General features: G+C 35.1%; 1 protein-coding gene across 3 annotated transcripts in view; it reads right to left on the bottom strand.

Moving 5' to 3' along the window:
* LOC145668129 (atrial natriuretic peptide receptor 1) overlaps positions 1 to 27,972 on the bottom strand; it is a 2,711,550-nt gene that overhangs the window by 1,228,655 nt on the left and 1,454,923 nt on the right. For all 3 annotated transcript variants that reach the window (XM_081735691.1, XM_081735693.1, XM_081735692.1), the window contains one exon: positions 3,039 to 3,120. In XM_081735691.1, coding sequence (XP_081591817.1) covers positions 3,039 to 3,120 — 82 coding nt within the window. The remainder of the gene's footprint in view (positions 1 to 3,038; positions 3,121 to 27,972) is intronic.

Genomic DNA, 27,972 nt, shown 5'->3' with positions numbered 1-27,972 from the left:
TGTTTTCTGCAGAAGTCAGACCTATAGTATGACTAATCACACGTCAAAATGATTCCACATAAAGATGACGATCTTTTTTAAAATTTTTACTCTTTTATTTACACATTTTTTAAAACATTATACCTTTCACATAGTATCAATAAAGGTGAATTTGGTTAAGAAAATATTCTTCAGTTTGTGAAAAGGAATGGGTATGCGTATATATATACATATGGATTTGTACAGGCATATTCATAACCCTAGCCAGTCACCTCTCATTGAGAAAAACTAAATACTTTTAGACGAAGATGAAATTTGAACTTATATATATATATATGTTCATGCACCGCAAAATTGTTTGTAAGCTGCTTTGTTCAGGAACCTAGGGGTTTGTGAAATCTGGATCCACTGTATTTGGCACGCGGACGAATAGTTTAACACTCCTGTCAAAGATGCTCTTTGAACCATATATCTGTCAATTTCATTTTCATTAACTTTATATTTTTACGGATGTGCCCGGTCCATGACCACCTCCTCTTTAAGTTCTCTTGATATGGTCCTCACAAAAACAACATGTAAGTTGATTTCTAAACTTTCTCAATGGTTTTGACTTCTAACACCGGCCGCCTTCCCCTTTCATGGCAGAGATTAAAACTGTTTTTTTCCATTTATCTTTCACATATTTTAACACACGTTTTAGTTGATAAATAATGTAAATGTCACACTACTCCCCTCCATAAAATTTCAATGTTTCACTAACCATCCTAATCCTTCCTTATGGCTATTCTTGAGTTTTGGGATGAATAGCTATTAATGACTATTCAAATATTTCGTTTATTGTGTTTGACCAACTTCCACATACAATACGCCATGCCAGGTTACTCTAGAATCTGTCAACCAAGAATAATAACAACTGAAATGGGCATATGGGAATGTAAAGAAGTAAACGGTGACCTATACTTAAAATATATCATCCGTACATTTGTCTGATGAAACTGAAGGAAACCACTCAGAAACCTCTGAAACCATAGCCGGCCGTGGTGTATGAATACGGAACCTTCATGCTATAAAGCTACTAGTTACGTATATCCACTTCAATTTTTCGTACTACGAATCAGAGAACAGTAAACTAGGCCTCAGAACAAGGAAACAAAATTTAAAAACTTACAATGTCGCATTGCGGAAGTTATAATAAAACACGTAATTACAGTGTACAGTTTAACTAATATAACTAGATTTATGTATAAATGTACTGCAATCAACATGCTTTGTGCACAGTTCCTGATTACTAAACTGTATTGTAATCACTACAAATTAATTATCACCTAGTATCCTATTCTATATAATATAGTTCAAGTTATGTAACATTCCGAGCCGGCTCTACCGTACGTGCATTTACACAGCGAGGCAAATTTCGAGGGGCGGAAAAATCTGTCATAACTATAGTATTATTCTTCTTGGAAACAGACTTCATGATGATGGTAGTTGAAGAGCATCTCCAGTAACTCCCTGCTTTCTTGACCGGTGAGAACCAGAGTCGATATGGGTATGTAAAGAAACGGTACTGGTTCTCTACATATCCATATCGATTTTGGAACTCGCCGGTCAACAAAGTAGGGAGTCAACAACGCATTAGGTGGAGATGCTCTTTACTAAGCTGTCCTTCTACTTGAATACCATTCATAAATCAAGTTTTGGTACCATTAGTTTAAGGTCATATGGACAGTGCTAAAGCAAATGGTCAAACAAATCCCAGCATGAACTGCTTCATTGTTGTCAAATACAAGAGCTCAATTCTCGAACAGTAGCGAACATCTGCTCCATTTAGTTAGTTATCATAGTTTTGATATAAAAACTAATCTTGTTTTTGTCATAAATAAGTTCCTTATCACTGAAGATGGAAACAAGTTTAAAAAAAATTAACAGATGTAGAACGAAAATCAAGAAATAAAGATAACAAAGCTAGTTGAACTGGAATTGCAAACTGAAATATTGAGATTGAAGCTCGATATTGAATTTTATAAAAAGAATTACGATCTTTCCTCTGCAGGTGTGTTTGCTTATCTTTCACTAACATAATAGATAAAAAAACAGACACAACGAGATTGTATTTCTAGTGTTTAGGCCTTTCTGAGTGCGAGTGCTGTTTCCCTCCCTTTCGTTGTTCATGATGGGGCAGCATACTTAAAATCATGGCTTCTAGGACTTGTTCTTTCTGGATAAAAGGGGCGGCAAAAGTTAACATTGTACAGGGCGGCAAATTACCTAGGGTCGGGCATGGTAACTGTTAGATATTGTAGTATACTTGAATGGTTTTCCGCAGAAAAATAAAACTTTAATGTGCCATGGCACATGTAAATTATTGTTTTTACTCTATTTTGTACTGCTAATCGATATTGTCAAATTAAAGCTGTATCCTTTTTCGTAATATGCCTTTGTATGAGAACTTTTAGATATAAGGTATCATTGCAAATATTACTAGAAGTTTAATCAATAGTATTTTATATTTTTCCAACAGTTTTTTTTTCATATCCTTAAAATCTCAAAGCATATTTTAAAAAATGAAGTCTGTTGTTCAACGTCAAACGATTATGTCCTGTAAGGTAAATGAGATTGGCGATAAATGAAAGTGAATCATTACAACAGAATTAGTGGAGTGGTAATGTAGGAGGAAACAGTAAAATCACCAGAAAACCTACAGACACGATGTTTTCTATGACACACACTCACATGGCCTCGAACCAAAATAGGCACCTCCTGTACCAGAGATGAACACACAACAACTGAGCCCTCTTGCAATCTACGTCATCTTAAAATATCGCGGCATACCGGTTGGTAATTTCCATTGTGACTATTAAAATAAAATTACAAACCAGTTTCATAGTAGAAATATTTAAGTTATAAAGATAAATATTTACATTATGTATTTATAAGCTCCTGCAAATAAATTGTGCAATTTTATTTCTATTGGTTTTAGATTCCATTTATAACATATTCATATTTGAGGCGAGAAATTGATATTTTAATTATTTATAAAAGATAAAGATTGAGGTACTCACCGATAGATGAAGAACGATGCAATGGACATAAATAAAACTACTGAACTTAATATTATGCTAACGATGGCATACGCAGGTAATGCTGAAAGAGAAACACACTAAATTAATAGTAATAATTATTTTTTAACATAATAAGCAAACAATTTTATACATTTTATTATTCATTTATTTATTAAAATATTTTGAAAGGGAATGATTTTCTTCTTATATGAAGTGACTAAATCTTGCTTAACTTAAATATTAGTACAGAAAATTACATTAATGCTGAATACTAAGTGCACAGTAAAACAAACTTAATTAAACAGTATGACATAGCGAGATGAAACCAATGTCTAGATACTTCAAGTGTTGCCAATGCACGGGTTAGGAATGGCCAGATAATTTCGTATCCCGGATTACTCGGTTCCGATTCTAGTAAGAATCAGGTACCTGATTCCAGAACCGTTTCCAGAATGGGAATTGGGCACTCAGACTCAGAACTAAGGATCAGGTACCTACATCTACTACTAATCGTGAAATACCTATAGGTGTTGGTATTTCACGATCAGGATTTAGTCAGCCCTACTGAGCTTCATAATGAATTCAAGAGTTATTGCAAAACAAAACAACTATGTTATCGGTATTATTGCTTGCTCGTCACCCCTGTGTTATGGTGTATTAGAATAGAAAACAGATCTTCTGGATCGTAAGGTTATTGTATCTTGCCAAGATATGTCGATTGAGGAGTCTATAAACTGACACATTTCAATAAGAAGTACCAGAAATGACTGGATCTGTAAATGGAATTCGTGAAGTAGCTAGTGTTCGGATTACGATTACTTAGAAACGTTGAAAAAAATGCATGCAGTAATGCCTTAAAAATGGCATATTATATATATATATATATATATATATATATATATATATATATATATATATATATATATATATATATATATATATATATATATAATCACCTTAAAATATAACCTAAGAAACAAAGGCGTCTTTGGTGCTGTAGGAGTATGGGGCAAATTACTTCTTGAGTTATATTTTAATCAATACTCTAATAAAATACTAATATATAACGTAAAACTCTTACATCGGAGAGTCTTAGGATAAAACACGACTTCCCCCTTACACTGAACGTACTGGTATTTTTCGAGTGTGAAGAATATTTGCCAAACTTTGGAGGGATTTTTGTCATTGTACCTGGTATCACTGGGTTCCAAGATACCTAAAATCGGGTCTAGGAAAATTCGGTGTAGGAAATTTCGGTTTAGGAAAATTCGGTGTAAGAAAAAACGGGGTAGGAAAATTCGGTGTACAGAAAACTCGGTGTGGGGAAATTTAGGTGTAAGGTAGATTCGGTGTAATACATATGGAATATTACCACTTTACAATAATTTACGACACTTCATATTGTTAAAACGAAAACCATAAAATGTAACGAATAAAATGTTATTTCCTATTTCAAGAAAAACATTTTTTTTTTTTTTTTTTGCCTTCAGTCCACTACCTCTTGCATGTCTTTCGCGGGGTATTACTATAAACTACTTTTCATCACACAATGAAGCTGACACTTTTTGTCAGAAATAAAACAATTATAAGTTCAGAGAATAGCTATAGGAACAACTAAAAAACACCTTTCCTATAGTACATCATAGAACACATGCAAGGTGATTCTTTTAAAACTCACGGATTTCATTTGGGTCTAGAATTTCTAACTGAAGTCCGCTTTTCATGCGATTTCTGGCAAATGATCAAGGAACGTTGGGAAATTTATTGGTTTAAATTCATTTGGGGTAATATCGGCCACGCCTCTAGAAAAACAGCAAACTTTATCGCCACTGTATAGAATTGGAATTAGGTGAGGTGCGGTGTGGAGATTTGAGTTTCTTCGTTAGATGGCAATCTCGCGACGGTCAATAAGAAACAAGAAACTGGGCCGTTGTATTGAGAATTATGCTGTGCTACTGTACCAATATGATCAAGACAGTTACAATAATGTACTCTTTGGAGCAACGTGATTTTATCGTTAAAAAGTTTTTGGAGAACGGGGTCTATTGTTGCTACGCAAAGGGCATTTGCACGCAACTTTGTCTCACGTTTTGCCCCAGACAGGAACATAATATGGTCGTTAGTGAATAAATTGCAGGAAACAGGAGCGCTTCTAAGGAAGACAGAGAAGCATCGGACCTCGCTGGCGGATGTTGTGAAAGATGTCAGATACCGTACCGACTCTAAGTCACCCAAGAAATCTCTATTCAACATGTGATTTCGCTTCAAATATCCAATATCTCATTCGAACTATAACGTACAATGGCGAATATTTGCTGTTTTTCTTGCGGCCTGCTCTATACTACCCCGGATGAATTTAAACCAGTAAACATAGCCCCATAAATCTCCCATCCCTCCTTGATGATTTGCAGCAAACCGCATGAAAATCTGACTTCAGTTAGAAATTCTAGAGCCAAATGAAATCCGTGAGTTTTCAAAGAATCACTCTGTATATACATATGTAAGATGCAAAAATATATTGATCAAAAAAATCTTAGTGGAAAGGGCAATATAAAGCAGGATGGTTTTATCAGATAATAGTTGTACAAATAGTTGACTTCTCCTCCAATCAGACACTTTAGTTTGTTTGCCTTAAGGTAAACAAACTAAAGTGTCTGATTGGAGGATTTTGAGGACTAAAGTGTCTGATTGGAGGACTTTGAGGACTAAAGTGTCTGATTGGAGGACAAATTTCTCGTCGTGTAAGGGCCATAAAATGTTAAAATCGCTCGAAATCTAGAATTCCAATAATTTCAGGAACACAATTCAATATAAAGCAATATAAAGTAGACAGCAAACAATAAAAATGATAGTAGACAGTAAAAGTAGCCTACGTTCTACACAAAATTTGAACTTCAAACTAATACACTCATTTATCCTCAAAGTTGAGTTTTTAATAAATCCTACGGCCTACTACAACGAATCTTTCTTTACACCTAACATTCCCCACACCGAGTTTTCCGTACACCGAATTTTGTGTACACCGAATTTTCTTACACCGAATTTTCCTGCTCCCACCTAAAATCAAATGCTTTAACTGTGCTAAGTTGCATGATTTTTAGCAGTAGTGTCTTTTTAACGTTTGCTTGGGAAGAAAAGAGTGGAAGATAAGTACCAATGGTGATTTCAAAAGGTGACATGGAGATAAATTCTCCCGAAGTCATACCTCTGATTGTACTAAAGGTTGATTACTAATATTTCCATAATATTACTTTCACCTCCAGTACACTTAAAGTTTCCCCGGATGTGGGTGGAAATGTTTTCCCACTAATATGTAGCGAAGAAAATGAATTTCAGGTATCTTTGCACGAGAGGTGAAAGAAACAGACAGAAGCTGAGGTAGTCATTACCAAGGGCGCCGATCTTGGGAGACCCGGGCACCCAAAGCTCATGTACGCCCCCATGTATTTTTATGAATATATATTTTTATATGTAATTTTTATTGTTGTATGTATTGTTACATGTGTTTTTCTATGAATGCCTTCCCCCCAAAGATACAGGAAAATCGGCGCCCTTGGTCATTAATTAAAAAAAGTCATGCTACTCAAAGTCAACCACTTTCGTCTCCTGATTCCTTCAAATTCTATTAAAGAAAGTCAAATATTTCTAATAAAAAATTCCAAATAACTTTGTTTAATATACTAACCAATATATTTCTGAGTAATAAATGAATTTTGCCTAAAATATAACCAAAAAATGCCGTTATATTATTTCGGGCCCAAATATTATGACTTAAGTATGGTTCAAATATGCACTTACGTGACAAATAAAAGCCATAGTTTCGAGTTCACAAGGTCAGATAAAAATTTAAATGTAATTAGATATACTCAAAAAAATGCCAAGTTGAAAAAGTAAGTTACAGAAATCCGAGCCTTAGTGATAACTATGTTACAACTCATAAGGTGAAAAATTTCCTGCGTGAGGTGTCAAATGTCACAATAGTGGACAGTCCAGCACTTTGCTAGAGCATATTTTTGAAGAATTAAGTACAATCAAAACGTCCCAGCTGAGAGTCAGGAAATTATAGGTTTAGGGTTTAGGATTTAGATTTCTGGGCTTTCGGCATCTAAGGCCATTTCGCCCGTCACGTTTTGAGGGATGATGTCCCTCGGCGAGCACACTATCCGGGGAAAGGGAAGGAGGAAAGAATTGGGGAAGGAAGGAAGCGGCCTGGGATCTATAAGTTAGGTACCACCTCACGCAAAGAAATTTTTCACCTTATGGGTTGTAGCATAGTTATCACTAAAGCTCAGATTTCTATAACGTACTTACAGGCATTTTTTTGAGCGTACCTAATTACATATAGATTTTTATCTGACCCCTGTGAACTTGAAACTATGGCTTTTATTTGTCACGTAAGTCATTAAAATGTGAATGAGGAAAACCCAAGAAAACCTCATTCAGGGTGGCTGCTCTGAAAAAGCGTTTTACACTTTTCGATCGAGTGCCCCCACCGGGAATCGAACCTGGGACCGCTCGCACCAAAGGCAAGAGCGTTAGCAACTACGCTATGTGGGGCCACTCAGGAAATTATGACCTCGCCTAGTGAAGAATCGGCCATTCTTTTCATCAATAACTGTCGATGTAATATATGAAGAGAATTTATCCAACAGCAAACTCTCCAATGAATGTCTCCAAGATATATGTAAGAAAAAATCTAGGTAGGAATCAAAACAAAATTTTAAAAAAAAATGAAATGAAATGAAATATTTCAGTTTAACGTCCACGATTATGTTCTTTAGGCTAAGGAAGACAGATGACTAGGGCAAGTGAATGATGATGGCCAAATCAGTGGAATAAAAATGTAGGAGGAAACAGAAGAACTTCTAGAAAACCCAGTGGACAATGCTGTCCATCACAAACTTACTTGGAGGGGGACCCCATGCACCAAAAGGAAACGTTCTGCCACTGAGCCACCGTGCTCCGCTTAACCAAGGAAAATTCGTATAGCATAGGGCATTTCATGGTTAGAGTCTATGGAACTTAAACAGAAGAATTAGTGATCAATGCTTCTTCTCATATAAGCAACTTACTCTACGTTTTGAAATCGATACTGGATCTGTAACTATTATTCTGGTAGTTGTGTGCAATACCTGTCCAAAGGAGTTTAAAAATTATGAATTAAAATATACAGAGAAAATTTCAGCTGCCTGAGACAAGAGGATTATTGCGATTTTAGTAGGACAGATTCTAACTGTACGAATGACCGCAGCATCGGATACTATTTTTTTTTTTTTTTTTTTTGTCAGAATTTAGGGATCTAGGATCTATACTAGAACACATTTGGTTGGACAGAATGCGCTTAGGTTGAAAGAGCTCTATTTCGAAACATAATTCGACAATTCGTCATTGAAGATACAGCTGCAGAATATCAAAGATACAATTCCAGAAAAGATTATAGAGAAACGAAATAATTTCAAGAGAAGATTTGTTCCCGGAAGTACCCTGAATATAACAGTGAAGATAGCAAGAAAAGACTGGCGAAAGTATTTTCTACAGAGAATCTCAATAAAAATTGGACGAAAGCAAAGAAACCGACTCGAAAAGAGGGACATTACAAAAATGACGGACCCTGGAGAAAGGAGTTAAGAGGAGTGTCATAAAAGAAGACGTCGTAGTCACGAGATAAACAAGAAGTGAGAAGGAAAAAGGGGGAAGTGTGTTGAATAATTAATTAAAGTTTAAAATAAATTGAAATGAATTCTTTGGTTTAACGTCCCACGTTTATGCCCCTGATAATGGAAGAATTGGCGGAATAATAAAGTGGGAGGTAACGGGAGTACCCTGAGAAAACCCACGGGCACGATGTTGTCCACCACAAACTTACACAGAGAAAAATCCGGTATATTGTACAAATATACGGTATATTCTTGCTTGCTATAGAAATCAGTACGGAGCATACGTTATCCATATGCTACATAGGCACTGCCCTTGGATGTTACATCATGCCGTTGCAGGATGTCTGACATCTAACAGTTTTCCGTATATCACATGCATATACTTATGTTACCATCGTCAGCTATATGTTATATACGTCCATTTGTATGTGAGATCCTGACCGCCTACATTGTTTCATACAGAAAGTACGTATAGATGGAACACTTATACAGGAAGCATTATAAAACCTGCGTTTTCAGTTATATGTCTGCTGTACGTTAGGTCCAAAAACTACAGGAATTACGCATGTAACCTATCTTTTTAAATACTCCACCTACAATTTTCTTTCTCAGTGTACTTGGTCGGGGACCGTAATTAGTGAAATGCAAATATTAATATTCTTATCCTTATAATATGAATCGGACGGCAATTATTTTGATTAGATAAAGAAATTTCAGTTATTTTAGTTACTGTTTGCCTTCACGATCTGCTTTTTGCAGTAGCACAATATCAAGCGTCACAAATATCATATATTGTATGTTACAGAAGTAAATTAATATGTTCTAGATAATTATAATTTATAGCAATGATTAATGCGTCTTCAACAAACATTTATTGAATAAAGCAAGTTGATGTACCCTGATCCACTTGACTGAGACTTCTTAAGGCTATTACGAAGATTATCCGTATGTCCGATACCAATAGTAAGCCATCTTAGTCTACCAATAGCAATACCTTTACGAACGGACTGATAATAGATACTATTTCTTTAGAGATACAATCATGTCTAAAATAATTGTCGCATGTCTATAAATATGTTGTTGTAAGAATATAATTTGATAACGAATTCGCCCGGTACTTCTTATAATGTTAGTATTTATACAATCGGCAAAGACATGTATGTGACAAATTTCGTGTCAAAAGAGCAGTAAATAAGAACAATAAAACGAAAATAAAACTTTCTTGTCCATTTAGCAACATTTTGTTTTACTCATTCTGATTTTCGTATTTATAATTCTTTTCCTATGAAATTTACCGCAAATATACATTTCCTGATTATACACATAACATCAGTATTAAAAGTACCCTGCAAAATCATTATCAAATTATATTCCTACAAGACAATTATAGATATGCGACAATCATTTTGGACATGACTGTACACATTCAGTTCTTTTCTAACAAATCTATATACCGTCGCCTTCGAAGTAACAAGAAAGTTTCTCTTATCTGGATTCAGTTTTGCAGTAACACGTTAATTTCCTGAATTCAATTTTCTCGATCTTGTAGTATGAAATACTATTAGTTATTTGTCATTTCCTGAATTCTGCCTTCCTGTCAGCATAAGAAGGTAGTACACAATTCTCACATCTCCATGTGTAGTATTTTCTATGAACTGCTTTCCAGAGGCACAGTTTTCTGCAGGGTTACCAACTTTTTTTAAAGAAAAAATCGGGACGGGAAAATCACTGTTGGAACCGCCCCTCCCCCCGATGTCGACTACACGTACAGCGAGTCGTTGAAAACAATGTAAATAATCAGATGAAGCCGAATGAACATAGCACCTTAATTTTTATTTTCCCACCCACTGCTCATCACTAGCTATAAGCAATATATTCAACAAATTCAAACCGAAGCAACTGCAATTTGTTTAATATTAAAAAAGTTTAGAGAGCATAACATTGTTAAGGAATTACTGGCAGCGTGTTACTAAAATCAAGGCTTATTCTTTGGCTATAATCATACAAAGTCTTCGGACGAGTAAAATATTAATTAACTTTCAAAATCAATAAATCGTGGCAATATGCGTCCCGACGAGTATCCGGTCGGGACGCAGGACAAATAACTCAGAAATCGGTACAGTCTCGATAGAATCGGGACAGTTGACAACCCTGGATTTCTCTTTCTTACAAAGGTCTTACTAAGAAAAAAACAGTGAAGCCTGCTCTCACTACTTTTCTCGCTAAAATCTCCAAGATAGACCTGTCCTTACAATAACCTACCACTCCCTCCTCCCTTCGAGTTAAGTCCAAAATCATGTATCACAGCGCGCAAACGCTGCCGTATACATTCAGCGCCCAGACATAGCCTTCTTAGTTCATCTTCCTTCCCCCACCATGGCACAACATGCTTTCCTCTGTTGCTTGCATCCAATCACCCCTGCCCTCCCTCTCAAACCATTCATGCTCTGCATTCCGATTCTCAAATAGCTGCTAGAGTAGTGAGTCAAGGTTAAATAACTTTCACCTTCACAATAGCAGTCTAACGTCATTAGCGAAACGTATACATGATTCCAAAAGTACCTTACCACCTGCAATTCTCCTTTCCCTGCAATAGTAGCAACCCAAAAGCTCGGTCGTTGTGTTGGTTGAGAATTCGAAAGACGTCGGACCAAATCTCAATTCTGTTACAAATGTATCAATCAGTGTGGCAAACTACAAAAAAAGAGAATAAAGTAAATTGTTAAGAATGACGGTTTTATTATTGTAAAGGAAATGAATGACAAAAAGGTTACAAAATGCTCTTACTTAAACAGTCGAAACAAGATGAATGCTAAGAAATACATATCAGAGGAAAGTAGTTTCTTTCCTTTTTCAAAAAACTTGGAAATAAGAAAATAGGATATATAATGTAAAGGTTTCATACAAACGCCTAACAGCACAGAAAACGTTAAGAGAGAAAACCAAGACTAAGAGACACCATTAGCGTAGTAGATTTGCAGACCTCCCATGCAAGATAAACAGACGGGACCCTACTTGTAAACCCAATTGTTATATTATTATTATTTTATTTTTACTTTATTATTATTATTGAAAACTTCTTCCCTTTCCCAATCTCTGATTCTGCCTAAAACCATGTCTGCATATAGCGGTCATGTGCAGTTTCTGTCAATGAGCGGTCTCAAAGGACAAATGGGATGAAAATCTCCTAAAGAGAGGAACAAAACCACTTTCTCATTATAAATTCTAAGTAAAAGTTCGAAGCACTTGTTTTTGACAGGTTATTTTTTCTTTCTTTCTTTTTCGGAAAGAGAAAAGTTTTGGCGTGTGAGAAATTACAGTATATAATATTGAAATTTGCAAGTAGATTTATTTACATTGCTATTTGTGGTAATAAAGAAATTGTCATTCAAAGATATTATTGTAAAAAATTAAGTTTTGTTTCGTCACCCATCGTAAGTCTTAGGGGCCTCATATGCCTGCCCTCCTAAAATAGATATCGAAAATTTAGAATATGGACATATCGATGTGGATATATTTGCGATATTGAATGTTGATATGTGTCAATATTGATATCGACGATATCGATATATCGACATATCGCACAGGCCTAGATCCGAGAAATGATGCTTGAAAAATGCTGGAATCAATCATCAAAATCTAAATATGTTCTTGCATTGAACGTTGAGCGGGAAGGGGGTGAACCCGAACAAACATTTTAAGCCAAAAAATGTTAAAATAAAAGTAGTTATACCTCCCCCTTAATAGAAAACTATTACTGTAATTTATCTTTTACCTCTGTTTCTAAGTGTCATCAGAAATCAGCGACAGTACACATACTTTACATAGTATAGCAATATACTCTATAATTTTTCACAACTAAGGAAACTGAAAGATTAAATTCTTGTGATAATAAATGGCAATGTTTTACAAAGTAACCATAATTAATTGTCTTTATTTCTGTCAGTAATTTTGATACAGACTCAGTACTACAAGATTAATAGAACTAGAAATTAGAAATGTAATTCCTTTCTTCTGTTATACTAAAAGACGTCTGCATTTTGGTGAGATTTTCATTTTCTAATATATAAGACCCTATCGCAGGCTAATTCTGGCTACCGGGATTTCGAGGTAATCTGTACCGGAAAGTGTAAAGTTTGCTGACTCTTAGATCTTGACAGTTTGGTGAAAGAGATTTGACAATTCATGTTGTTATTTCTTCGTTACAAAACACTTCTGATTGACTATATTCATGCTGAATTACTCAACTTGTACATTCCGCAAAAAAAAGCGACATCTAACACCTTGCAGCTAGGTCATCCAATATATACCTTCTTATCTTACAATCGTGTAAAGTAGAGAGAACCCTCTCTCTCCTCTTTTCCTCTCTCCCATATTAAAATCAGCAAGATCATGAGCACAATTCTAATTTCAAAATATACATTACTGTCAATAAGTGACAAAATAAAAATGAGGAGAAACGAGATTCATAAGTTGATGTAGAGAGGAACTTTAACAGATATCTATTGATTTCAGATTTTCATTGAGATATGTTTGAGGTACGGAAGTGAGACAGAGAGAAAAAGGAGATAGAAAAAGAAAAAGAAAAAGAAAAAGAAAAAGAAAAGATAAAAATATTTGATTTAAACGTAGTAAGAAAAGAACGTAACATTATAAAGTTCCGTTTCCAGAAATCCAACAATAATATGGATATAACGTTTTTTTATCTTTTGTCAGAACTATTCAAATAAATACGTAGAGGATGCTTGAAAAATTAATTAAGTTACTTTCGAAATGAATACCAGAATTGGTGATGAAATTAAGTACTCAGTTTCCATTGAAACTGAAAAGTTCTGAAACTCATCTAGGAGCATGCCAACTTTAACACACACATCTGTCTTTCCGTGTGGTTCGAATGCAAATTCTGTAGTGTTCATTAAACGTACAGATCTGAAATACATTATACTAAACCTATTACGTAGCGTTACCTACTATCTTCCATTCCAGACTATTAATGCAAAGTAAACAAAAAAGATAAAAGAAATATAGAAAAGAAACAGAAAGAAAAATTGAGTGAATCCTATTTTACTGCTATTTTTCTATCAAAAGAGTCTACATTAGAAGTTGAAATTGTATTATAATGAAAGGTTACAAATGTTTAAAAGGAAAATTGAATGTTGGTTCCTTAAAGACGTAGCAAATCTTGTATATTTCTCATTTCATGGATAAAACAAATTACAGAATTATCAGATGGAAACGAATTTTGTGTGAAATTAATATAAACAAAGTCTGTCTTGATATAACGCAAAAGCGGGCCATTTTCTAGTAATTTCTGAACATTTGTCTGTTCTAAATATCCACTCTCGATTCCACTATTGCGGATAAAACGTTGTAATTCGCAATGATAGAATGAACAGGCTAGAGCTTAAACGGGTTATCGCAATGACACGGTGATTCGATTGGAACTCGGTAACTCACAAGGAAAAAAGGAGAGATTTTGCGTATTTCCTTCACATAGAATGTGTATTTGTATGTGTGTGTGTGATAGAGAGAGAGAGAAGAGAAAGACGCAAGAGATGATAAGGAAACGTCAAGAGAGATGGATAGAGAGAGAGACGAATATAAATATGAAAACTACTTATCATTTCTCTGTATGAAGACTGCACACACTGTTTATTCGTATCGAATAACGTTGGTAGCGAATGTTTCACGAGAAAAAACATAGTACCTGATGGGAATTCGAACCAATATTTTCGGTTTGGAAGTCTATTACGGAACCAATACACCATCGGTTACTCTACCCGATACATATTTAACAAAACGTATAGTGTTTTTTTCTAAGAACAAAGACATGAAAAGTGGATACTACAGACCAATTAAGTGTTTCGGATTGTCCTAGTAGCCCCCACAGTTATTATTTACTCTTTCCCAACCAACATTTGTAAATCTTTTTTCATCACGATACACGTGTTTGTCTCCAAATTCTTACGGATTGCTCGTTTAGTATCAGAAGTCAGACCTCGATACTTCACGATCACTTTGTGAAAAAAATACCTTTGTGTTGACCAAGATTTGAACCTATGCTTTGAATCTATACTCCTCGTGAGTCCAGGACATTACCTCTACCCTACGCTGGCATCTCAAAATATACCTCAAATCTTACTAAGTTCACTTCTGCTCTTTGGAACAAATTGGCTTCTTTCTACAAGGTTATTTACATTAAAGTGCACACCGAAATGCATTCATTCGAGGACTTGGAAACAAATTAGTGCCTATTAATAAACGAAGTAACATAAAATCCAGGAACAATTACAGAAATAATAATATACTATGCAGTAATTACGCCGTGCAAGTTCAAACCGCAAGCACACAAGCTTGAGTTATTCGGCAATAACATGTATAGTACTAGTCCGACTTTTAGGTATACATAAGATCGATCCCATCTAATGTCATACAGACTTTATGGATTTTCTGGAAACGAAAGCGTAATGGAAGAACTGCCTAATCCGTAAAGAACGTTCGTTAGATTGACTCCGGATATTGATATTATTATTCGTTGAAATGACAACTATATAGTGAAGCTAAAAATTTATTATTATTATTATTATTATTATTATTATTATTATTATTATTATTATTATTATTATTATTATTATAAGCGTACTTTCACCAACCCGGAAGCGTCGGTGGACCACCGATGGTCAACTAGCGACATCTCGCCAAAAATTGGCGGCCCCGCAACGACGATCTGCGGTGGCCCCACTTTTGTTTTGAAAGTTATACCACCAGCGGCTCACTTACGGTAGACATACGACGAAACGCCAATGAACCACAAAAATTACTCCCTAAAATAAGTTAAATCGGCTAAGTGCGTAATTTGTTTACATTAAGGTGAGTCTAAAAATCTTTTAAAAGTTAAAAATCATCCTGGGGTGGGCGCGAACCACCAACCCTTCGATTACTAGGCGAGTGCTCTTTCGACTTGGCCACTGAGGCGATGGAGAAAACGTCGTTGAGGTCTTTTGAATTTGGCTAATCAGAGTACTTCTTTAACCGTGTGTATTCGACGATAATCATTTGGGATCAGATAAACTCTCCTCGCTATGTAATTTTACAACAAAGTGGCGTGTGTCTATTTCCTTTATTTCATGGTTCTCCCATGTTCACTTTCAAATGATCGGTGACAGTTGCTATCTAAATTCAAAAAAATGGTAGGCACTCATATCAATTTTTTTTACATCATGATGTAGATCAGGGGTTACTCTTAACCCCTGGAGCTAACTTCAGGAACAATTCGTTAGGGAAAGATAATATATAATAAATAAAATAAAGCTTGTTTGTTTGTTTGTTTGTCCCTGTGCGGTCTGGGAACTAGACGAGTGAACCGACAGTTACCAGAGTTTGGACATAGGTACCTTGGTCCAGGCCCCAGATCAAGACGAAGCCTCTTTTTTAAATTTGGAACCAGGGGGTCTCAGGGGAGGCAGGCTTTTACCAGGACCGGCTTGGGAACCAGACAAGTTGACCAAGATTTATCATATTTTGGACATAGATACCTTGCTACAGGCTCCAGACCAAGGCCAAGGATTTTTATCAAAACCGAACCAATGGGGTCTCAAGGGGGGCGTTTACCGGGACTAACCTGGGGACCAGACAAGTTCAACGAGAGTTACCAAATTTTAGTCTGGGATACCTTGTTTGAGGTGAAGCACTTTTGTTAAAATTCGAACCAGGGGGGTCTCAGGGCGACATGTAAAAGTAGTAGAAAATGACCAATATTACTGTCGAATTCATAGTTTCATGCTCGCTGAGATCAATGGTGCCACTTCTATTAGCGATGACTTCGTATCCCCCCGTTGCCCCATCCGGCAAACAATGGTAGGTGAATTTGCCAGACATGTAAAAACAGCCCAGAATGGTCGATATTAGTGTCAAATCCATATTTTTCGTGGTCGCTGAAATGAATGGTGATACTCCTACAGGCGTTGGCTTCCAAATACTGCCCCCATGCGAAGAATGGGTATATTCAGCTCGTATATAATAACTGCATGCACATGACTGTTGAAAGTTCGTGTTGGTCCCTTCGCGATTCTCCGCGACGAATCGAAGGAGCCCGGACCAAAATGAAGTCTTCGCTGCTACGCGGTAGTAACTTTAATACCCCGACTCTAGATATCTCGACTCGACGAAACCATGCTGCCAGTGGCACACTAGCGGCAATCCTTCGACTCGTCGCTATAGCGACGATCGACATCTACCAGCATATGGGCCACTAGTTTTTGGCGAACTTTACGGCATGGGTTTGAACTTGCACGGCGTAATTACTGCATAGTATGTTATTATTTCTGTAATTGTCCTGGATTTTATGTTATTTCGTTTATTAGTGAGCATTAATTTGTCTCCAGGTCCTCGAATGAATGAATTTCGGCGTGCACTTTAGTGTAAATAACCTTAGATAGAAGCTGGTTCGTTTCAAAGAGCACAACTGAACTTAGTAAAATTTGAGTTATAGTTTCAGGTGGCAGCGTAGGGTAGGGGTAACGTCCTGGAGTGACTTCTGATACTAAAAGAGCAATCTGTAAGAATGTGGATACCAAAACATGAATCATGATAGAAACGATTTACAGATGTTTGTTGAGAAAGGATAAATGAAACTATGGGGGCTACTAGGATAATCTGAAACACTTAATTGGTCTGTAGTATCCACTTTTCATGTTATTGTTCTTAGAAAGAAACACCATACGTTTTGTTAAATAAGTATCGGGTAGAGTAACCGTTGGTGTATTGGTACCGCCCTAAACTTCCAACCCGAAAATCTCGGTTCGAATCCCCATCAGGTACTATGTTTCTTTCTCGTAAAATATTCGCTACCAAGGATGGTTGGAGAAGCTACAAGGCAAGAATCCGAATAAACAGTATGTGCAGTCTTCATCATACAGAGTACTGATAAATAGTTTTCATATTTATATTTCTCTCTCTCTCTCTCTCTCTATTCATTTCTCTTGAAGTTTCCTTATGATGTCTTGCATCTTTTTCTTCTCTCACAAACATAAAAATACACACTCTATGTCAAGGAAATAAGTAAAGTCACTTTTTTCCTATTTGTTACCGAGTTTCATTCGAGTTGAGTTGTTGAGATGGGTTTAACGTCCCGTTCACCAGAAAGGCTATATGAGACGTGCAAAAACTGATTAACGTGGAATCCGAACCACATGAGCCGGGAATCCAACCCGAGTCTCCCACGCCAAAGGAGAGTCTCAATCGAATCACCGTGTCAGTGCAATGACCCGTTTCAGCTCTAGCCTGTTCATTCTATCATTGCAAATTACAACGTTATATTCATAATAGGTGAATCGAGAGTGGATATTCGGAAAAGACAAATGTTCAGAAATGACTAGAAATTGGCCAGCTTTTGGGTTATTTCAAGAGAGACTTTATTATATTAATTTCACACAAAATTCGTTGCCATCCTATAATTCTTCAGTTTGTTTTATCCATGTATGAAATGCAAAATATGCAAGATTTGCTACGTCTATAAGGAAGTAACATTCAGTTTTTTCTTTTAAACATCTTGTAACTTTTCATTATGATACAATTTCGACTTTTAACGTAGGTTCTTTCTGATAGAAATTTAGCAGTAAAATAGGACTCATTCAATTTTTCTTTGTCTTTTTTCTATATTTTCTTCTTTTTCTTTTTTCTTGAATTTGCATTAATAGCCTGGAATGGAAGGTGTGATCTACGCTATCTACTAGGTTTGTTATAATGTATTTCAGATCTGTACGTTTAATGAACACTACAGAATTTGAAACCGAACTACACGGAAAGACAAGATGTGTGTTAAACTTTTGGCATGATCCTAGATGTGTCTCGGAACTTTTCAGTTTCAATGGAAATTGAGTACTTAACCCTCCAGTACGCGCACGGGCTACTATTGTAGCCCAGCGTTTTTATTTTCCTTACCGCAAAGTAATTCGAGATTATAAATCAAAGGGTGTCTGTGTACCTTTCTATCAACTATCATTCTGCGTGTTTAGTGTGTGGTCAAACGTAAAATCGAAAGGAGCTCATTGTTATTCTGCTTGAAAGTTTCATGGGCTACATCTGTAGTCCACGCGACTATTGATGTCACAGGTGTTCCAAAACGTCAAAGTTTTTTCATTATAGTTTGAGTGTTGATCAGATGGTCAGTGAGTTTGCAAAATGCCAATTCTGATTAGGAATGTTTTCTAGATGGCGATAGTGAACATTTTGAGACCGCAAAAATGCATTTTTCGGACACAGAAATAGTGAAAATTCAGAACATGTGACTGAGAATTCGGGCGGCAGGAATCAGTGATACCTGTTGATAATAGCAGTAAAGACAGTTCTGAAGTAAATTATTATGTAGTAAAAGACAATCTAAATGGAAAAAGTCACTCCTACTCGTAATATTTGCGCTCGTGCTCATAATATTGTGCTTCGTTTTCCACGACTAAAGGTGGGAGTAAGTCTGCGTTGTCGGAGGTTGAATATCTAGAATTGCTTTTAGATGCAAACATTTTGAGACTTAAGCTTGATTTTACCAATATTTACATTGACAGTATTAGATTGAGATTTTTACTTAACTGTGATGCAAAACTTACAGACGAAATTGTACGTGCCCTTATTGACATTTTGATGCTTTTAATGAGTGGTCAATGCTTGAAGGAAAGTGTGCATTGACCACTCACCACTTGTGTGCAGAACATGCTTACAAGGATATGAATACGGAAACATAAAAAGAAAAATATATAAGTGTAAATAGCATATGAATAATTATGCAAAATCGTAATCAAACTTTGATACCAGAAACTCATTGTGCTAAAAAAAGGTATATGTTTTATGGATAATACGTTTATTTGTAAGCTTTGTAAAATTTTTGAAAAATTATACTTAATTTTTAAAGAATTCTAACATATATGTTTAAGATGAAGGAAAGTTTAGAATGCGCCAGATTAGTCCATTTATTGATAAATACAAATAACTTTTACAGTCTTACTCATGTATCACTTTTGAAAAATGATTGGTGTTGGTCTTCTTTGTATATACATAGCTTTCAAAATAAACATATTTCTCAAATTGTGTATAAAACCCTTAAAACAATTTATAAATACAATTCTCTACAAGAAAGACAGAAATATTAAGAAAACCAGGCAACATAATAAAATAAAAACAAATGGGCTACAGCGGTAGCCCGCGCGACTATCCACGTCACAAAATTCCGCGCGCATGTTGCAGGGTTAATTTCATCACCAAGTTTGGTATTCATTTCGAAAGTGATTTAATGAATTTTTCAAGCATCCTCTACGTATTTATTTGAATCGTTCTCACAAAAATAAAAAAATGTCTATATTACTGTTGGATTTCTGGAAACGGAACTTTATAATGTTACGTTCTTTTCTTACCATGTTTAAATCCAATATTTTAATCTGTGCTCCTTTTTCCTTCTTCTATCTCCTTTTCTCTCTCTCTGTCTCACTTCTGTACCTCTAACAGATATCTATTGGTTTTAATTGAGATACATTAACTTTCTCGCTACACCAACTTATGAATCTCATTTTGTCTCATTTTTATTTTTTCACTTATTGACACTAATACATGTATATTTTGAAATTAGAATTGTGTTCATACTGTTGCTGATTTTAATATGGAAGAGAGGAAACGAGGAGAAACAGGAGGTCTCTCTAACAGACACGGTTGTAGGATAAGAATGTATATATTGCATGACCAAGCTGCAAGGTGTTAGCTGTTTTTTTTTTTTTTGTGCGTAGTGTATGAGTTTAGTAATTCAACATGAATATAGTTAATCAGAAGTGTTTTGTAACGAAGAAATAACAACATGAATTGTAAAATCTCTGTCACCAAACTGTCGAGATATGAGTCAGCAAACTTTACACTTTAAGGTACAGATTACCTCGAAACCCTGGTAGCTAGAATTAGCCTACCTGGTAGCTGGAATAGGGGAATTATATATTAAAAATGACCATCTCAGCAAAATGCAGACGTCTTTTAGTATGAGAGAAAAAATGAATTAAATCTCTCATTTCTAGTTCTATTAATCTTACAGTCTGTGTCAAAGTTCTGAGTCTGTGTCAAAGTTACTGACAGAAATAAGGACAATGAATTATGATTACTTTGTAGAACATTCCACTTTATTATCACAAGAATTTAATGCTCGGGTTTGCTTAGTTGTGAAAAATTATAGATTATATTGCTATACTATGTAAAGTATGTGTACTGTAGCTGATTTCTGATGGCAATCAGAAAGAGAGGTAAAAGGTAAATTACATTAATATTTTTCTATTCAGAAGGAAGTATAACTATTTTAACAATTTTTTTTCTTAAAATATTTGTTCGGGTTCACTTCCTTTTTTCCCCTCAACGTTGGATACGGAATGCAAGAACATATTTAGATTTTGATTATGGATTTTAGTATATTTCAAGCTTCATTTCTGGTATCTAAGCCTGTGCGATATGTCGATATATTGATATCGTCGATATCGCTATTGACATATATGAACATCGATATATCCGTATCCTAAATTTTCGATATCAATTTTTGGGAGTGAGGCATAGGGGGCCCCTAAGAGTTAAGATGGGGGACGAAACAAAACTTAATTTTTAGAATAATGTTTTCCAATGACAATTTCTTTATTACCACAAACAGCATTGTAAATAAATCCACTTGCAAATTTGCAATAATATATACTATATTTTCTTAGACGCCAAAACTTTTCTCTTCCTGAAAAAGAAAGAAAGAAAAAACGACCTGTCAAAAAAAGTGCTTCGAACTTTGACTTAGAATTTATAATGAGAAAGTGGCTTTATTCATCTCTCTCGAAGATTTCCATCCCATTTGGCCTTTGAGACCGCTCATTGACAAAAAGTGCACATGACCGCTATATGCAGACATGGTCTTAGGCAGAATCAGAAATTGGGAAAAGAAATGGGTTTTCAGTTTTCAATAATAATAATAATAATAATAATAATAATAATAATAATAATAATAATATAACAATTGGATTTACAAGTAGGGTCCCGTCTGTTTATCTTGCATGGGAGGTCGACAAATCTACTACGCTAATGGTGTCCTTTAGTCTGCGATTGTCTCTCTTCACTTTTTCTGTGCTGTTAGGCGTTTATATTAAACCTTTACATTATTTAACCTATTTTCTTATTTCCAGGTTTTTTTGTAGAAGGAAAGAAACTGCTTTCATGTGATATCTATTTCTTAGCATTCATCTTGTTTCAACTGCTTAAGTAATATCATTTTGTAACTTTTTGTGTCATCCATTTCTTTCACAATAATAAAACCGTCATTTTTAACAATTTACTTTATTATCTTTTTTTTGCAGTTTTCCACACTGATATATTTGTCACAGAATTGAGTTTTGGTCCAACGCTTTTCGAATTCTCAGCCAACACAACGTTCGAGCTTTTGGGTTGCCTACTATTGCAGGAAAGGGAGAATTACAAGGTGGTAATGCACTTTTGAAGTTGTGTATACAATACTTAGTGCATATGGGAAACACCTCAGTCATGTACATGGAAAAGTTCGCCGTCAGTAATGGGCACTTCGGGGGAAATGTGTGAAAAATAGGAATTTACTAACACAGGGGAGTTTGCACTGTGTTGGAAATTATCTATGTAATGCACTGTTTTCACTCAAGATCGTTAGGCTGTCGTCTGCTAGATCTACGGACGCTGCAGTTGTGGTGAAGTGATTGCGCGCACTTGTTTTCACATTGTATTAATAAATTGAATAAGATGAGAAATCATTTGGCAGTTCTGCTATAGTAAAGCAGTAAACAAATTGAAAGGTGTGTGTTTTCCTACAAACTAATATTGGTATAAGAAATGCATGTGTGGCAAAAATGTATATTAATAAATAGTGTGCATACTAAATAATTATATTAGGGGGATAAAATTAGGTCAACAAGACGTAGAGTCTGAAGGTGCAATAGTTCAAAATGAGACAATAACAACTTACCTCCCTTGCACATACATATGATATTAAATTTGTAATAAATAAGGGATTTATTATGTCAATAAATATACTGACAATAACTATGTATATAGGTCTTTCGTGGCTTAGCGGTTAGCGTTCGCGCCTTTGATGTAGGAGACCCTGTTCGATTCCCAGCGGGAGCTCATGTGGTTCGGATTCCACGTTAATTGGTAGGTTCCGTCTGATATAGCCTCGCTACTGAAAGGAACGTTAAACGCAAACTCTTCTCAACTCAATAATTATGTACAGTATATATTGTTTGACATGCACACACTAGACCTAACGTGTTTAAATGTTATGCTCACTCTCGTGCTCGTAGCTTTTTAAGGTTTATTTACTTAATAATTCGCCCGAGTGGTAGCCATGATCACAAGCATATATGTTAATTTTCCCGATCATATTGAAATCTACACACAGCCTTGCGAATGAAAACCTATTTCAGTATTACGAAAATCACTAAAATTATCAATTAAACCATACTTTTAAAAAATACGTATCAGCCTATCAAACGAGAAATGGATTTTTGCTGGTCCCGATTTCTGGCATCAAAGTCAAATTGAAGGGCAAATATTTAAAAACTCGCTTGTGCTTCCATTTTCCCGATCATATTGAAATCTACACACAGCCTTGCGAATGAAAACCTATTTCAGTATTACGAAAATCACTAAAATTATCAATTAAACCATACTTTTAAAAAATACGTATCAGCCTATCAAACGAGAAATGGATTTTTGCTGGTCCCGATTTCTGGCATCAAAGTCAAATTGAAGGGCAAATATTTAAAAACTCGCTTGTGCTTCCATTTTCCCGCTAATGCTGTGCTCTTCATTTAAAAAAAAAAAAAAAAAATTCGTGGCAGAGCTCATGAAACCAACACTTACAATTACTTTACTGTTAGGTTACAACTGATTTGATTCACTATGTATTACGTTATCAAATGAAGTGTAAACTCTACATTGAAGTTTTCCAGATAGCATTATTGGCGTGGACAGCAAACTGCACAGCGAAAAGAAAGATGGAAAGTGAAGGGTTACCTTTAAACATCCCGCTCCAGTTGAAGTGCTTATACAGACACGGACAATGAATGATTCGGAAAATCAGCCGTATTAGCAAATGCTGAAACAAATATATTCGCTTACTCACTTTCACTAACGTGTCTACTCATACAGATGCATCCTCAGCATGTGCGTTAACATATAGCTACGAGAGAATATATAACTCAGATTTTGAGTACAGTTTCAAAAGTTCATTTCCGTAAACTGTAAAAGGTAGCGATGTAAAGGCAATAATAATCCGCTTAAGTACTATTAAGTTCACTTGTTCTATTTATCGGATATTATGAATATTATGCCAACTTGCAAACTAAAATAAAATATAACAAAATAAAACAAAATGGTAATAGATACAAATGTAGAGGAAGAATATGACACGTCCCCTCTTCGCCAAATATGGTGGAAGAAGCTATTTGCTTACTTGTTCTTGGACAACTTCTAAGAGCATTTAAAAATCCGTATGTGACTTTGTTATACGTAATTAATATATTCAAATTCACGAACGACGACGAACTGAAGGGTATGAGGATACGGTTGCAAGTAACAACTATAGTCGTAATAATATAGTTCAACTAAAAACTGTGAAAACAGTGGGGAAATCAGAAATGACCAAAACTGAATAGTTTATATCTCTCATTTCGAAATACGGCTAGCAGATTAAACTTACAAGAACTGACAAAAATCAGTGAAATTTGGCGTTATACTGAGCATAGTTTGGGGGTGCAAGCGAGCATACCCGGTGGGGATACTTCAATTGATTTCTTTGGGGGGAACAAAATGTGATTGAGGGGCAAAATCCCCTCATCCCTCCGGTAATTCGCACCCTGTTAATAAATTTAACCACCAATATTGGAGGTGTCCATAACTGGTAAGATAAAGGTGCTATTTGTCAATGTTGAACATCATCTGTCCATTACTGCTAGAACTGGAAAATGTCTCAATAACAGAAATGTCCACTGCAAAATTACGATGAAAACTATATGAACAAACTGGCTCAAAGAAACTGATAGCTTGTGACGTTTACCAGTAATGGACAGTGGGTGTGTATTACTGGTGTAGCTTAGCAACTTTGATCCAATTATGGACACATTCCGCACATTCCAGTTCGAACTGGCTGATTCAAAGTTGACTACTACAACACTTGGGAGGTGATTCTAGAGGTCAAAAGCGGACAAATATATATATATATATATATATATATATATATCTTGCGTTGTTTCCTATTATCATTTTGTTTCTGTTGGTAGGGCCCGTTAAAGAGTCCAAATGTGAACGATATGTTTGGCTTTTCGGCAAGTTTGGCTGAACGTAATTGAATGAAAGGGTGTTGGATATTGGCAAGAAGTTATATAAGACCTATTCATAAGATAACATCCCGCATTTGACACTTGAAATTCAGAAACAGACATGGAAATAAATGGCTCAATTCGAAACTCTGATATCTAATTGGTCAGTTCGTTTATATATATGAGTTCCAACGAACAAATGCCGGGATGTTATTTTATGGTACCTTTTACAATAGCCTTTCGCTTTATTGTTTGTTTTGTCAATAATAAAAGTGGTATTTATTTTCACCATATGTTCCCAAACACATGCAATTTCTATTGAACATTGGGCTCTATTCATTTCGTTTTCGCACAAGTACTGGTTTTGCCCAACGCTTTTCAAGTGCAAAATAAATAAAAATCCTACGCACAAATACTGGTTACGTATTAAATTACACCCCAATTGGTTAGACATCAAAATTTGTTGATGTCTCTTATATGTCCATCACTGGGTGTCCATAACTGGGGCATCCACTTCTTTTAATGTCCATTACTGGTTACAAAAATAGGGTTACAAGAACAACTCAGATAGTACATTCTGCTCGTTTTCCATAGAAGTAATAACTATGATTTAATAGACGCAAGTGTAAACTATGCCTACCACCACGAAACAAGAAGATTACTACAATTCTTTTGTATCCACAACACATTTTGTCAAAAGTGCTCCTAATAGTGTTCATGACTGGGATATTTCCCTTAGTTTAAAAATAATACATGCTGTTATTTAACATTTATTTTCATTTTCATTTCAGCTGGTATTTCCTTCTCTCCCCTCTTCTATTTCCCTTCATGTTCAGCCTCACTCCTCAGTCACACTTAGTGCTGATTTTCAAGAAATCCCCTAGGCCATTACTTACCATTCCTTTGCCCCGTACTTTATTATTTTAAATTACCCATTATTAACAATAATAAAATAAATATACAATGTTCCCCTAAAAATAACTCTAAATTATGTTTACCATTACTCTCATTATTGTATACAGCAAATAACTTCAATAAAATTATTACAGGCAATTTACACATCTAAATTTGGATATATGCCTAAACAAAAATAGACATCTCAAGCAATCCTTCCCTTTTTAGGTATTTTTTAAAATTGGTTTACTGGTACTGCCACGGAGTCTCAAATTTCACAATTCGTTTCAAGTAATCATAAACTACAAACTTATAGTAAATCGTTAAAAAAAATCGCAAACTATTTGTTCATTCTAAATTACATAACATTTCGCAAGCGATGTCTCGCCTCGCCCTTGATACGCGAGAGAGTTTTCAAAACATTCAAACCACGTATCAACGCATTATTAAAAATAAACAATCAATTAAAACTACATTGTTGGCAAACCATGCTGTCCTAAATTTCATTCAATAATTTTTCAATTTAAATTCATTGTGGCTTAATAAAATTAGCTTCTCAAAATAAATATTCTTCCTGATATTCATCAGGCTACATATCAAAAATTTTCTACCTCTTTAATTCCCGTCAACATCTTAAAAAAAAGTTTCCTTCTATTAAATAAAATACCTTAAAAAACAGAAGTATATAAATTCATCCAGCCTTCACCCCTCAATTAACCTATTCCCTTCCCATAGCCCTTATAAACTAACCTCCTTAACAATTTATATTTCCCTAAAAATTACCATAATCCCCATTGCAAAATTTCTTTGTTTAAAATTACTCTTTTTCCTGTAGCAACTCCCAATAGAACATGCCTGCTTCAATCCAAATAGCAGTATGCTCTCATAAATTCTATCACGCTTATCCCATTATCTAAAAAACAATGTATTCACCTGTAAATTCGCTAAAAATCCATTTTTCTATCGTACTCCCTCCATTAATCACCAGCTAAATACAAAAACATTGTGTTTGCATCATATACACTTCCCTACAGTCCCTGGCTTACATAAACAGTTTTGTACTTTTTCATATACTACAACACATTCTGTTTCCATCACTCAGTTAACTACTAACAATTTCATAATTACAAATCCACCATGCCCCCCCCCCCCGTCTTGTTTCAACATAACAATAATTCTTATTTTCCATTAAATACTTACTCAGCGCATAGAATACGCCTAACTCTTCCGTTAAATTAGTATTTGTTTTTCTACCAAAAATACTAAAAACATTTCAATAATTCAATTATTCTCATAAACTATGTTCTAAGTCAAAAATAAGAATAATTCACATCTATGGTAAACAAATCTCTCTATATTATAAAGTACGAAACACTGGAAAACTTGAAATATTAGCTTAAGATGTTATTTTATTTTAATTTTGAAAAGCTATACAAGAAAGGCCGTGAAATTTTAGTAAGCGTTCTCGGGCTGTCTGCTAGATGATGATATTGACATGCGACGTTTCAAATGTAGACATTGCATCATTCATCTTCAGGGATTGTAATGATACTGTGGGTATTACACACACACACACACACACACACACACACACACACACACACATACACATTATATATATAGACATATAGATAGATAGCTCCTTCCCGTCACCATATTATATATATATATATATATATATATATATATATATACTGACTATTAAGGAAAGGAGCTATAAATAAGGGCTTGTGATTGACTGAAGAAAATGCTAGCACCTGATTGGCCATTGTTGTGGCTGCGAGAAATGGTTTTGTTGAACGTCTTTTATTTTTGTTCCTGAAAAGGGCCGACCAGACAGCAAATTCAATTTTTTCTTCAAAGTAGTGAAATTTCTGCATAGGCTATTCTCTTATTTGTACTATGGTTTTGGGCATTATGTAAGCAAACCTTTGTTAGCTTTTCCGTTATAATTACCATATATGTATGAACAAGTTGGTAGCATTGATATCATCGCCTCAATTCCACATAGCAACAAAAATAAGTATAATACAGAGT

This window comes from Thermobia domestica, chromosome 13 (assembly GCF_964235325.1).
Source record: "Thermobia domestica chromosome 13, izTheDome1.hap1.1, whole genome shotgun sequence".
In the NCBI taxonomy this organism is placed as follows: Eukaryota; Metazoa; Arthropoda; class Insecta; order Zygentoma; family Lepismatidae; genus Thermobia; species Thermobia domestica.
This window is presented reverse-complemented; position numbering and strand designations above follow the sequence as displayed.